The sequence below is a fragment of the Brassica rapa genome, chromosome A09 (genome assembly GCF_000309985.2).
Source record: "Brassica rapa cultivar Chiifu-401-42 chromosome A09, CAAS_Brap_v3.01, whole genome shotgun sequence".
Taxonomy (NCBI): domain Eukaryota; kingdom Viridiplantae; phylum Streptophyta; class Magnoliopsida; order Brassicales; family Brassicaceae; genus Brassica; species Brassica rapa.
Window position 1 is genome coordinate 25615301 of NC_024803.2, and position 14832 is coordinate 25630132.

At 35.8% G+C, this 14832-nt stretch overlaps 1 protein-coding gene and 1 non-coding gene across 2 annotated transcripts; both read right to left on the reverse strand.

Moving 5' to 3' along the window:
* Positions 1-290: 290 nt before the first annotated feature.
* On the reverse strand, positions 291-12074 carry LOC117128024. Its single transcript, XM_033279381.1, has one exon. The coding sequence runs from the start codon at positions 8273-8275 to the stop codon at positions 8054-8056; it is 222 nt and encodes a 73-aa protein (XP_033135272.1). The 5' UTR covers positions 8276-12074; the 3' UTR covers positions 291-8053.
* Positions 12075-13840: 1766 nt separating this feature from the next.
* On the reverse strand, positions 13841-13946 carry LOC117128693. Its single transcript, XR_004452087.1, has one exon. It is a non-coding gene; the product is annotated as a small nucleolar RNA R71 (small nucleolar RNA).
* Positions 13947-14832: the final 886 nt, after the last annotated feature.

The following is a 14832-nucleotide window of genomic DNA, read 5'->3' on the forward strand; positions in this document are numbered from 1 at the left end:
GGGATTTAGATGATAGTTTTAGGGATTTGGTTGTTAGTTTTAGGATTGAATGTTTTTTAAGGATTTGGATATTAGTTTTTGGATTACTGATTGTGTGTGTGAAATACTAAAAACGTATATATAGATAAAAACATGTTTTTCTATTTTAAAACATTTATGTCACTAAAAACATTTTTAAAACGTATTTATATTCTTATAAATTTATAAACGTTTTTCAAAAAAAAAAATAGAGTTCACATTATATGAATATTTTATTATAAAAAAACGTTTTACAAAACTTCTTGCTTTTGTTTTTTTTTTACAAACTTGGCAAATATTTGTTTCAAAATTTTGTTAGTTTAGGATATGTTAAACTGTATTTGTTAGATAAGGTTGTTAGATTAGGAATTTATATATAATTTCTGCTATTTGTATATTTTAAAAAGTTTTATTTTTATTATTAAAAAGGTTTTTGAAAATTTTATACATTTTTGGTATTTTTTAATTTTATTATTTTAAACAAAATTTAAAATTAAAAATGTTTTGAAATTTACTAGATTTTGTAGATTTTCAAATATTTCCGACAATTTCTAATGGAATTTTTTTCAGTGAATTATCGACGAGAAATCTACAAAAATGTTGCGACGGGTAATTCCCGACAGATCCCAAATGAAAAGTTCGACGACCGTAAACGTTTTTTTTTTTTACAGTAAACGTTAAAAAACATTGTTCATCAAAATCTGTCGGGAAAGACCATTCCCAAAAACTTTCTGATGGATATGGTCGTTGAGAATAGTTTGTTTTTTTGTAATGTATGCTGCATGAAAATTACACTTTAGGAGTCCATCGGTAGAATGTTTCCAAGGGATTTCTCTGACATGTGTCATATCTGACCCTCACAGTTGCTTTTAACAATTCCTCTCCATTGACAACCTTACAAATTGACATATTGTTATTTAAAAGTCTGGTTGCTTTTTGATTTCCATATTATTCACTCAACCAAAAGAAAATATTACGTTGTTCTTCACTCTCGTAGGTCAGTTGGAAGTTTAGACAAGACCTACGTGTGCTCAGGGGCGAAGCTAGGACTTTTGTATAGTGGGTGCACTATTAATTACAAAAGAAAGGAATATATAAGAAGAGATTGAACCTGGGTTGTAAGGGGGTGCAGAACCTATGTTTTACCATCAGATCTACCAAATCTATATTATTTTTTCTCACTAAATTTGAAAGATAGATATTATTACGGGTGCACATGCACCCATAGAGTATAAGGTGGTTTCGCCCCTGCATGTGCTCCAAGTTGCCTGATACCAGGGACGGAGGCAGTGAAGGAGGTGTGGGGTCAGCTGACCCCACTACTTTTTTTAAAAATAATTTTTTTTATTTAACAAAATTTGTATTGATCCCATTAAAAATAAAAATTTGACCCCACTAAAAATATAATTTCACAAATATAATCACAAAACATTAAAGATTGAAGATAATTTAAAATTATATAAAATAATAAGTTTATTTTATTTGTTAAACATTTGATTTATATTAATTTTAGCTTAAATTTCAATAAACACGTTTTTATATTAAGTGTTAGTTACATATTTCAATAAAACCCAAATTGTATTAGGTCCAATAACTAATATTAAAAAAAAGTTTAAAATTAATGAGTGAATTTGAAAAAAGGGATTTGTACTTCTTTTCTGGACAACGCAAAAAAGAAAAACTCTCATGTTCTCCAAGCAATTTTTGGATAAGTTTTTTTTTGACCGAATAATTTTTAAAGTTTTCTATTTTTTTTGTTATACACTTTCCACTTTATTTTACCAAACTAAAAATGATTATGATTCAATGATTATGTAAATTTATCAGTTAACTAATGGATCAGTTTCTGAATCGGCAAAAAAATATCAACCAATGAAAATGGTCAAAAAATAGTATTAATACAATATCGCATCAGTAATGAGTTTCTAAAATTTTTATGATTTGTTTTATCAAAAATATTTTAAATTATAGTAAATAATTATGATAAACAAGTTTTAAGATATGAATGATCGTGGAGTATATTTATAGTTTTTCCGTGACTATAAATTATGTATTTGAAAAAAAAAAAATTGACCCCAGTACAAAAACTTTCTGGCTCCGCCACTGCCTGATACGGTTACAAAGACATTCACAGTATGATAATACCTCCATGTAGTTTCCAAGTCCCTTCCTTAGGAGCTTTAACCATGCTAAGATTGATGACCAACCACAAGACTGGTTCTATTTTGGTGTTTGCTTCTAAGACTTAGGCATTACTGAAATAACGAGCCTTCCAGAGTTTTGAAAATATATAAGGGGTTTTGGTTTTATAGGATCCGGATACATCATTAAATATCTCAAGATCTCAAATCTTTTTCTCCCTTCCTTGTCTAGATACATTAATCACTTCCAAGCAACCCATGGTATTATTTTTGCATCAGCAAATTTAGTTAGTTTGCCACAACCTTTTCATAATGCTTTGTTTTATCTAAAATTCTTACGAATCAACCGAATCTGTTCCTAGTGAGTGTCGTGCACAACGTGTAATGGAAAAGGCCACCGCCTTAGGCCCCCAGTTTATAAAGTAAATGTTAGGGCCCCAATTTTTGATTTTTGTTTAATTAGTTAAACTTTTGTATATAAATCTCTTTTCTTAGATACAAACCTAGTGTAATTTGTTACAGATTTGTTTGTGTTTATTACAAGTGCGTGTGTTTCTTACAAGTATTTCTGCTGGTTACGTTAATCTATTACATGCATGCTATTGAATTTTTTTGAAAAACTCATTTGGTCATATTTCTGATATTTTATTGAAAAATCTACTTTCACATTTAATCAGATCATCATATCAATATATCATTAGGTAATTAAAAATGATCATGGATAATATTAAATCTTAAAATATTTAGTGGATTATTTGTTTGTACCTTCAAATATTATGTACAGTTTTATAGTTCAATAAGCATTAAACATATAGTTTTATATAGTTAATTTTTAAAAGTTGATTAAGGAAATATTTTCGAATCTTGCCTTGAGCCCCCGAATAGCTAGGCACGGCACTGAGTGAGTCACCCATCTTTATATTACTGCAGCTGGAGTACATGTAACTATAAAGTTCTCTTCAAATAAATGATCAAATGATAAAGACTTTACTGACATAAACTGTCAAATCAACTATCTTTAATTAAGTCTCTTGAAATGTATCACCTTATTCTAAAAATTGGGACATTAGAATCACCCTCATTCACATAGCAAAAAAAAACATTCACCATGATGATGTCGCCCCACATGAATCCATACATATATAGATTTGGTTACGATACCACATACAGTGTGGGCCCAAAGATGCTCTCTACCCATGGACAACACCCTTGTCTGACTACCATGCTGTTAATTTAGAAGAGTAAAGACCTATTTACAACCTCGATAATCACTACATGATATTTTTCTTATTTTGCAGTCGCTCACACGTACCAAAAATTACTTACATGATATTTTTCTTATTTTGCAGTCGCTCACACATACCAAAAATTACTTCATGAAAAGTTACTCATACTATGATTGCTCAAACTCAAGCATACACAAATATGAAATTTTCTACAAAAGAGTGACCGAAAAGATAAATGCATTTTGAAATATAGACAGTCAAATAAATTAAAAATTTCTCTACATGCATCACTATTTTTCTAAATATCGGGATGTTACACTCACCTCCGCTCACAAACCGCCTTCGTTGCACAGGCCGTCACCCGAGACTATATCTTATGTCATTCATAACATCCCAACTGCACCATCCATAGGCCTGATGCATACTTTTTGGCCAATGCATTATTTTCTAAGGCCTAAAAACTTATTTATGGACTTTGCGATGACCATGTGACCTTCATATATATGTTTTATCCTCCCTCACACGAAATGACTTCATGATATGCCATTTATTCTTAAATTTCTTCAACTCAGACATATTTAACTCATTTATTAGGCAACAAAATAAATGTACTTTGGTGAAAATTGCATCAATATTTATTTTTTAAAATAATCTCTCCACATGCATCATCATACCTTGGAAATCAAAACGTTGCAGAAATGATACAAGCATGTATCTTGAAGTTGAAAATCAGTTATTTCAATTATCAAAATAAATTATTTATAATTGATTTTATATTCAAACTCTAAATACAACTGTTATTTTGTGGGGAAATGGCCAAAAAAAAAAATCAGATGTCTAACTAATGCATAAAATATATATAACACAATGCAAAAAAATATTCAAACTTTGAAAAAAAAATGCATATATTTTGTTTGAATTCTTAGTGAAATCATTGTTGGGGCCAAAAACGGACACGACGAAGTTACATCCAAATATCCATAAAAATCAACGTAAACGTTTTTACGAAAAGTATTCTTCGGAAAGATTATTTTTACGAAGAATCTTGCGGCGAAATATTACACTAATCCTGGTTCATTCATTGAAACTAAACACTCGTAGACCGAGAACACGTTTATGAAACGTCGGAAAATGATCCAAACAAGATCGCCATGAAGCGATCGACTCGCGAACGAGTCGGTCGCTACGTAGCGACCGACCAAGCCACTCGGTCGGTCGCTCAGAGTGACCGGCCCGCGCACGAGTCGGTCGCTACGTAGCGACCGAACCGCGCACGAGTTGGTCGCTACGTAGCGACCGACCAAGCCATCTAGTTGGTCGCTACGTAGCGACCGGACCACGTACGAGTCGGTTGCTACGTAGCGACCGGACCACGCGACCGACCAAGCCATTCCTTTGGTCGCTACGTAGCGACCGATCCATCGCGGATATCGCGGATATGGTCGCTACGTAGCGACCGAACTGTCTCAGACATCGATCAACGGGTATGTCCCAAGACCGTGCATTCTCGTATGTTTCTCAATGCTAGCTCCCGTGTGTCCCAGTCATACCTTTCCTCACATTATTCCAATCAGAGTAACCGTTGAAACTTTACGATAAAAGCACGAGAACTTATTTTTATCGAAAAGAAAATCGTAAATAACGTTTCATGCCGAAAGACGACCAAACGAGGTCTAAAACGTGACTACAAGCCCACTTACAATTATTTAAGAATGAGCCCGTAGATGCTATGGCCTTTTATAAAATATAGGTTTTCGCGGAGAAAAATTTTAAGTTTCCGCGGATAAACATGACAATCGGAAAAACAGAATATCTCCATTTTTCGTTTAAGACGGCTTAAGGGCAGGAAGGGAAAAGCTAAAACCGACCTTGGAGGAGTATATAAGGAGTCCTAGGAGAGAGGCACAAAGAGAGAACTTTTTCAGAGCAAACTTAGCACTTAAAGCAATTTTTGACAATTTTTTGTTTTTGTTATTCGAGCTGCGACTCAATTAGGTCTTGCAGTCTTAGGGTTTTAGAACTACGAATCTCGCCGACAGCTCTCTTAGCCCATGCTCTTACTTTGTTGTAACGCTCAAACTCGGATTCGGAATAAGATCTATTTTGCTCTCTTTACGATTTCTTATTTTTCTTGTTTTTATTTCTTGTTCTGATTGCTTGGCGTGTGCTTTAGCAGATATCTGAGACCTCTGGGAAATTAGGGTTTTCCTAACTTTCCTTATTTAAATGGAAATCGACAGTACGAATTTCGGTTCTCTTAGTTTGGCGCTAGAAGGAGGGGGTACAGATCAATCTAACTCTCTGCCACAACACGCTCAACCAAACATGTCAACCGACAACACAAATAACATGCAGACTCCTCTCAACGGAGGAAGCAACGACAATCAAAACACTCCAGTAGCAGCCGTGTCCGCGGCCAACGCAACGCTCGAGAAGTTCAAAAAAATGTTCTCTGCCTACGAAAAGAGGTCAGAAGAACAGGACAAGCTCGTGGTTACCTTGATGAAAAAGGTCGAAACCTTAACGACAAGAACCCGTGCAGTCCTCCCTCACGGATCTCCAAAAATCCGCGGAAGAAAACTCGAATTCGCAACTCTACTCGACAGGCCTGGAACATCACAGGAACGTCCTTCGGGTCAAAATCCCAGTGAAAACATCTCCTGCTGAGAAACTGAACTCTAAAAACCGTCTATCTCCTGCAAAGGACACAGAGGTCAATGAAGTCGAGCATGTCGACTTGGATCCCAGCGACGTCTCCAACGATACAGAAGAGGACGCTGACATACATCCAAGAAGAACTAGAAGCCGATCGGCTAAGGAAGATTCTCCGTTTGATGAACCTATGACGGAAGAAGAGGAAAACCTCTATTGGGTCGAACATGAAGAGTTAGCCGAAAAACAAACCGCGATCACTCGCAGCAAACGCCGACAGGCTCTGAAATCAGCTGGCAAAAAAAATCGGACATTCGCAACCTTCGCGATTACATAACTAAAACTGCAGCAGAAGTAAGGCCGTGAAATCCCAGATCCATCATGCTACCAGCGCTGCCCCCATATGAATTTACATTAATTTTATGAAGCTTTTTTTAAAAAAAAATTGTAGATTGAAAATGATATTATAAACAAAAATAAATAAATAAAATTCGGATATAATGTTGTTATATTTAATTAAAAAAATTTGGACTGAATTAAAATGACAATAACTTTCATTATTCTATGAAGAAGAATCTAATATAATAAGATAAATCATGGCCGCATATAATTATCCAATGATCATGCCAGAGGAATATGTTAAAGAAAAGCTTATATTATCTAAGCCAAAACAACCTTATGTTGTGAATATCTTGGTCTTTGTATGTTTTAATTAATATATGATAGTTTTCTCCTAATGAGAGTCATAATTCAATTTCCATGCCACTCTTTAAATTGAATATTGTTTATCGTTATTAAATAAGTTTAGAATTTATTAGATAGGTTTTACTATTGATTTAGAAGTTATTAATATAGTGGAAACTTGCGTTATGAATTAACAATACATTTAAATTAAATGATAATACTGCATGAAAGTTGTTATAGAATCCATGCTCGTATGTAATAAAGAGCATATGCTACAGATGCGTGTAATTATCTTGCAAAATATATTTTTGCATTGGTTTATTAATACTTTGAAATAAAACCGTTTACCGTACAGGGAATCGTTCAAAATTTTCAAATATCATAGTGTTCGTTTATTCAAATAGTTAAGTAGGAGTAATATATAATAATATGTTTGCGCGATTGTATGAAAAAAAGAAGATGTTAGGAGCACTATTTATCGTGAAATCATGGACCTTAAAAAATAAATTGATGTAAATGGATAAAGAAAATAATCATAGGAGCACTATTTATCGTGAAATCATTGACCTTAAAAATAAATTGATGTAAGTGGGTAAAAAAATAATTATTCCTATGTTTTTTTTATTGCTAAAACATTATTCATATGTTAAATGCTCAGTATATGTATATCAAATTAGTAAATTCAATTTTGTATTCACTATATAATATTATACATTTTACATGTACGATCACTAATATACTATAAACCTATTGGTTATCTAGTTTTTTGGTTTTTACGGGCTATTTTACACATTGAAATTAAAAACAATATTTTATTGTATTTTCGACACATGTAAATCCAATTAAAATCATCATACTCGGTTCTGTTGATTTATATTAATTTGTCATACCGGAATTATCGGATTGAATATCAACAATATCATAAGAGCTATTTTTATGACGTATTCATAAGACAAAGAACACGACGTTATTTGTTTACTAAATATAAATAGTATACTGTTAAAAGTGTTATTTTTAAATTGATCTAAAGCCCACACGACAATATTCTCGCATGTTCATGAGTTACACCAAAAGCCTACACGATCTCCAACTCCAAGTTAATGAAACACCATGTTTTGGACGCGGACACGTGTCGGCTTCTCAAGACTCGAGTTAGTGATGTGTCCGCCTATGTGAACAGCCTAGAAGGGAAGAAAACCCAACTTTATATATGAAAATATATTGAATATATAAGAATACGAAAATAATAGTAATTTACAAATTTGAACATATTTATGAAACACAATTCCAGAAATAGTTGCAGATGAAACCACCACCCATAGGAACAATATATTATTCATGACTTGGTACTTGTTTGTTGCAAAACCTTTTGCAAGCTTCTTCATAAATAGTCAGATCAGCTTTTTTGGCTACTTTCATACACTGGTTCGGGATGCAGTGTTTGACACATTTTTCAACTCTGGCTGAAGGAAAATTTTGTGTTGAAAGCATCACTGTACATATAGCTACAATCATAAAAATAGTGCATGCTATTTTTAAAGTTTGAGTCGTCATAATGTATTTTAGTAGAACAAATATGAAATGAGTATTACAGTGTAGTATAATTTTGATCCTGAAAAGATGATTGTGTGGTAATATTGTGTTAGTCTTGGTGATATATATAGTAAAGTTAATGATGACTATTTTTAGCAGTTTGTTTTAATTTGTTTGTTGTTTCTCTGTTTTAACGTATATAAACGAATTTACGGCAATATCATGTTACTTTTGCAATGGATTGCTCTCAATTGGTGAAGATGGTTTCGGAACAAGAGGAATGACCAATTTTTGCAAGTTATCTGAGCTCATTCATTACCACGAACGCAGAACAAGAAGGCAGACAGTCTCTCCAGTTGTCGTTCATATGGAAGCATAGCTCTCGGTTTTGATTGCACAGTCATATTTGAGTCTGTCCAGTTGATGAAAAAAACGTATATAAACGAATAAGTTATGTGAAGCTTATCTGTATTTTCTTATGTTACTTATCTATCCAACTTTTGTTATAACAATATAATATAGCTCATTTATAACTATTATAGTTGTTTTCTTATAATTTTAAATGATATCACAATATTTCATTAAAAATATGTCTAGACTCTCAAAACTATAGGTTTATTTCAATCAGGATTTTTAAAAAATATATTATTTTAAATTTTAAATAAGAAAAATAATTTAGCATTTTAATACTTTTCCCACTATTTTTTGCAAATATAAAAAAAAATACTGAATATTCAAATCATGGAGAAATGGCTCTGAGTGCGATTTCCTTGGCGATTTTTCATTTACACTTTTCCATTTCCTTTGCTTAGTAACTATTGTGTTCACCGCGGTTTCTGATTTTCAGGCTTTTTCTAGGGGTGTTTATCAGAAAATTTTAGTGGGTGGTTTTGGCCACTACATTAATGAATCTTTTTTGTTAAAAAAGGATTTCTAACCCCTTTATATACCAGTTTAGATGTGGGAGGGGGAGATCTATAGAACTTCAAAGGTTGAATATGAATCACAATAAAGAATAAATCTCTTTATTAATCTCTTAAGGAAAATAACTCAAAATCTTAAGCACTTAAAAACAAGCTCTAAACTCTTAAGTTATGCAACATGTTTGCATCTACTTATATAGATATTTTGTAACTCGTAATCCTAATAGGTAATATATATAGATAAATCCTAAACATATTCATAATTCCATAACTCTGTAAGATTATGATAAACTTGCAGCTCAAGTAACCTTCAAGCTTAATCCAACATTCTCCCCCTTAAACTTGAAGTCTTTTATCAACACATCTTGAACTCCAATGAGATCTCTCATCTCCTTAAATTTTTTTCTTCCAAGCGCCTCTGTCAAGATATCCGCCTTCTGTTCATGTCTAGGAACATGCTCTACTTATATTTGCTCATTTTCTATGCATTCCCTTATGAAAGGATATCGAGTGTGAATGTGTTTATTTCTACCATAAAACACAAAGGTTCCTTGTCAAAGCAATTGCCGACTGGTTATCAATCCCGATAACCGCTTTCTCACCAGTATCTCTCATAACTTTGATGAGCAAATCTTGTAGCCATATGGCTTGTCGGGCTGCTTCTGTCCCAGCCATGAACTCGGCTTCGCATGAGGATAATGCCACTGTCTCCTATTTTTGTAAGCACTAAGTAATAGGACTATCACCGATGTAGAATATATGCCGGAGTGGTGCTCCTACCATCACCAGGATCAATATTATGAATGCTGTCACTGTATCCTATTATCTTCATTGGTTTTGAGTTGCTGCGATGAAACGTTATGCTGTAAGAAGTAGTTGTACTCAATAGATACCTTAAGCATTTCTTCATAGCTGCTCCATGTGACTCTCATGGTGACTGGATGTACCTTCTTAAGACACCCACATTGTATGATAATTCTGGTCGAGTATGGAGCAAGTACCGCAAACACCCGACGTTTCATCTATAAATCGTTGCATCGATCTCTTTCTCATGAACAGCCTTCGACAGCTTAAGTCCTGCATCCATTGGTATGTGACATGAGTTTTTGTTCTTTATCGCTGCTTCCTCCAAGATTATTAAGGCGTAGCGTCTTTGATTTAAAGTTATTCCTCCCTCATGTTATTAAACCTCAATTCCGATATAATACGATAACTTTCCAATGACACTCATCTCAAATTTATATGACATATCTTCCTTGAACTCATAAAGGACACTCACACTTATGCCAGTTAGGAATAGATCATCAAAATATACCGCAAGAAGAAGTAGATTTCCATTTACCATCTTTCTATAAACCGACTGCTCCTTTGAACAATTTCTGAATGGCTGCTCCTTTAGTATCTGATTTAATTTGTTGTTTCATGCTCTAGGTGCCTGTCTAAGACCATATAAGGCTTTCTTTAACCTGTAAACTTTCCCTTCAGATCCCTCAACAATAAAGCCTTCAGGTTATGTAACATAAACCGTTCTCTTTAACTCTCCATGAAGAAACACTGTCTTAACATCAAGGTGATGAATTTTTCATCCTCTCGAAGCTGCTAGACTGATAAGAAGTCGAATTGTTTCAATCCTGGCTACTGGTGCAAAGACTTCATCAAACTCTATGCCATATTGTTGCACATAATCCTTTGCCACGAGACACACCTTATACTTGTTGATACTACCATTTGAATTTCTTTTCAGTTTAAACACCCACTTTAGGCCGATGGTTTGACTCTGTGTGGGAGATCCACAAGTTTCCACATTCCATTCTTCACTATTGATGCAATCTCTTTTTCACAAGCTGTATTCCATTCTTTTAACTCTTGTGCTTCTTCATAGCTTTGAGGTTCGCAGTTTATTAACATAAGTAGCTGCTCTTCTTCTTCTTCTTCTTCTTTGAAGAGTAATATATAATCATCAAGGCATTTTTGTTTCTCTCTGTGATATTCTTAAGGTCGAAGTAATCTCTTCTTCTTCTACTTCTTCGATGATCTCTCTAGTTGCATCTTCTCCTTCATCATCTTCAGTATTTATTAATGTATGTTATCGTTTCTCATCGTTCTTCTTATCACGAACTTCATGAACTTGTATACCGTGATTCCCAAATTCACCAAGCGTGATCGTAAAGCTTCCCACTCTGTTATGTTCATCGAGATTTTGACTCCAGTTCCAGTCTTTAGATTCATCAAAGTTCACATCTCGACTTATTATAACCTTACGAGTCTTAGGATCAAGCATACACTATGCTTTTGACCAGGGCTTCGTACCTAGATGAACCAGTATACTTGACATGTCGTCAAGTTTATTTAAGTGTGGTGTTTCTACATTTGCATAACCGATGCAGCCGAAAATACGCAGATGACTTATATTAGGTTTCTTGCCGTGAAACGCCTCATACGGTGTTATGTCTTTGAGTGACTGATATACCTTGGATTTGACCCACTTTCATCAATGGTATATAAGTATTTTACTATATATATCTATGTTTTCTACTCTTCTAGGTATGTTTTCAGGTTCAGGTGCATTTCGGAGTAAAGCTATGACTTTGGAGCATTTTAGAGCTTAAAGGACATTTCACCCGAGCTGACAACGTAGAGGTCGACGAGAGGAAGAACAATCGATTGATGCGCATCAATGCTGTCGGTCGATACCAGGAGATGCCTCGACAGATGAAGATTAATATCGATCGATGTACACAAGTACCATCGATCGATGTCGAGACATCAGACACGCGACATTTGGATTCAGCAGACTTAAAACCCAAGGTCAAGCCAATTTACCAAAATGCCCTGACGAGTTTTTAACCTAGTAGATTATATACTGCCTAAGTGTTTTGACGGCAAAAGAGAGAGTTTTGTTACAAGTTTAATTTTGAGAGAGAGAGAAGAGAGTTTTGGAGAGAAGATCACTTGTGATTAGAACTCCTTGTTTTCAATTTTTTTCATCTATACTATGAGTTTCTATATCTTTATTGTTATGAATTGCTTTGCTATGTCTGAGTAGTTCAATTATTAGATCCAGGGTTCAGATAAGTTTGTGGGATTAGCCCCAAACTATAGATTTGCGTTGTTGTGATATTCATGATAGATTTGTATTCATTGCTTGTTTTAGCCTTGCTAACTAGAACTTGATCATAGGATTGCATACTCAAGCACCCTTGTTATCCCATCCTGACATGTATCTATCATATTAGGACTGCTAGAAAGGGCTAACCGCCAATTTAGTATCTTAATAGGGCATATCATAGTCGCGCATAGGCCTGGCTAGAACCCGTCGATCGATGTCCTCAACTGACTATCGATCGACGTTGGCAAAGGTGTATCGGTCGACGTCTTAATAGACCATCGATCGACACTCTCTCGTTGTCGACATACTAACCGTTGAGACACGAGATCTAGTCTGTTAACCAGTGAAACATGCGACAGCTGATCACTGAGTTAAGCGATTGAGCTCTAATATATCATGCATGCAACAAATAGGCATCTATAGGTATTATAATCTCCAACACCTGAATAGTGGCCCTGCATCTAATATCATTTCCAACCAAGTTACATTTATTATTTACTCGCTTGTTACTATTGCTATTTCATTTAAACATTTACAAACCCTTAGAATTAAAAAACACTAGATTTAATTGTTCCCTAGCTCCTGGTGGATTCGATCCCTAAGTACTACATCCGAACCTCTTTTGATGAGAGTAACACTCCTTAGGGTAATTTGAGTGGTATCAAATTTGGCGCCGTTGCCGGGGAGCTTTGATCGCCATTAGATTTAGTTTTATCGATTCTTATTCTTTTCTCTACCCCCCCCTTTCTAATAATCTTTTTCTTGTCTTTTCAGGTGCATGCCCAGCGGTACCAGAAGCAACAAGGAGAAAGACCTGCTGTTCTCAGACGATCATGCTCATTTGGAACGCACCATCCATAGAGGTCAACGTTCCACATCGCTTGACGCAAAAACTTCGTCGTCGATCGATACGCACAACCAACCGTCGACCGACACCAGACCATCATCGTCGATCGATGCCAATCGTTCGACAACGATCGATACTACACCGCATACGTCGATCGATACCGTGTCGTAAAAAAATGGTAAACATTATTATTCTAACACAGGACGAGAACGGAAACCTGTATGACCAGGCCGGTCATCTGCGTAATGCAACAGGTCAGAAAATAGATGCTCAGGGGACTGTAATCCCTGATGCTGATGCTACAAGTGCTGCTCAACCTGTAGATGAGGACACTCGATCGAAACCACTGGCCGACTACAATCGCCCAGATGAGTACTATTCCAACAGATCAGCTATTCGACTTCCGGAGATCCAGAAGCAGAGTTTCGAGCTGAAGCCTCAATACTACACTCTCATGTCGCATATACCCTACTCTGGGTTACCGCACGAGCATCCTATGGACCATATGGAACGGTTCAAGGATCTAATCGCTGCTATTCGGGTGGAAGGAGTCCCCGAAGATTACCTATTGTGCAAGCTCTTCAGATACACGCTGAATGGAGAAGCGATGCACTGGCTTAGGCAGCAACCCACAGGATCTTTAACATCAAGGGCCGACATCAAGAATGCTTTCTTACGAAACTTCTTCGATGAGGCGCGCGCTGAAGAACTTCGGAACAAAATTTCCACATTCTCGCAGGAGGCTGGGGAGTCCTTCAAAGATGCGTGGATTAGATTTAGGTTCTTCCAGCGAGACTGTCCACACCACGGATTTAACGAAGTGCATCTGCTAAGCACTTTCTTCCGAGGTCTCGCCATACAGTATCAAATGGCTCTTGATACGGCGAGTGAAGGAAACTTCACTACTCGGAATCCGTTGGAAGCTGTGAGACTTATCGAAAACCTTGCTAAGAGCAGCAGCACCAAAAACACTGACTCTGAACGGAAGAAGTCTGTAGCCTCTATCGGGAAGGAACAGATGGACGAAGTAAGAGCTAAGTTAGATGTGGTGCACGAGCTTCTTAGGAAGCAAGTCAGTTCAGCTGATGTAGAAGTAGCAGATACGGAAGGAGAAGAAAATGTGAACTACATAGGAGGTACCGGATTCCAGAAATTTGGAAACCAGGGCGGAAACAGAAGCTTCTTTGGAAATGGTCAAAGAAGTAACCAAAGTTCACAATTTCAAAAACCCTTCAACAACATCAAAAGCTACTCGAACTCTTACTACCAAAATCCACCATCCCAGACTCAGGAAAGCAAGATCGAAGAAATGCTTGATCGAGTACTGTTGGGACAACAACAAATCACCGTGGATTTCAACGGTAAAATAGACTCCGCCTACAACAATCTGAGCACCAAAATCGAGACCTTAGAGACTCAGGTGAGAAAACTTGAAACCCAAGTAATTCAGACCGGCGAGACTATAAAGAGGCAAGAAGCTTTCGCTAGAGAGGCAGGAGCCGATAAAGGGAAACACCACGTAAATGCCACCATAGATGATGATTTCTGGCATATGGTGAGAAATGAAAAGCTTAAGGATGGAGACTTCAAAATCGAAAGCTCCATGAGTCTCGGCGGATCCCAATGGTGTCGACCGATGTCGATGAACTCGCATCGATCGACAGACCATGATGAAAATCGATGGACGGATTACTCCAGT

Bases quoted from the DNA above. Each gene is read 5' to 3' on its own strand.
- LOC117128024 (XM_033279381.1), bottom strand. From the start codon at position 8,275: ATGACGACTCAAACTTTAAAAATAGCATGCACTATTTTTATGATTGTA.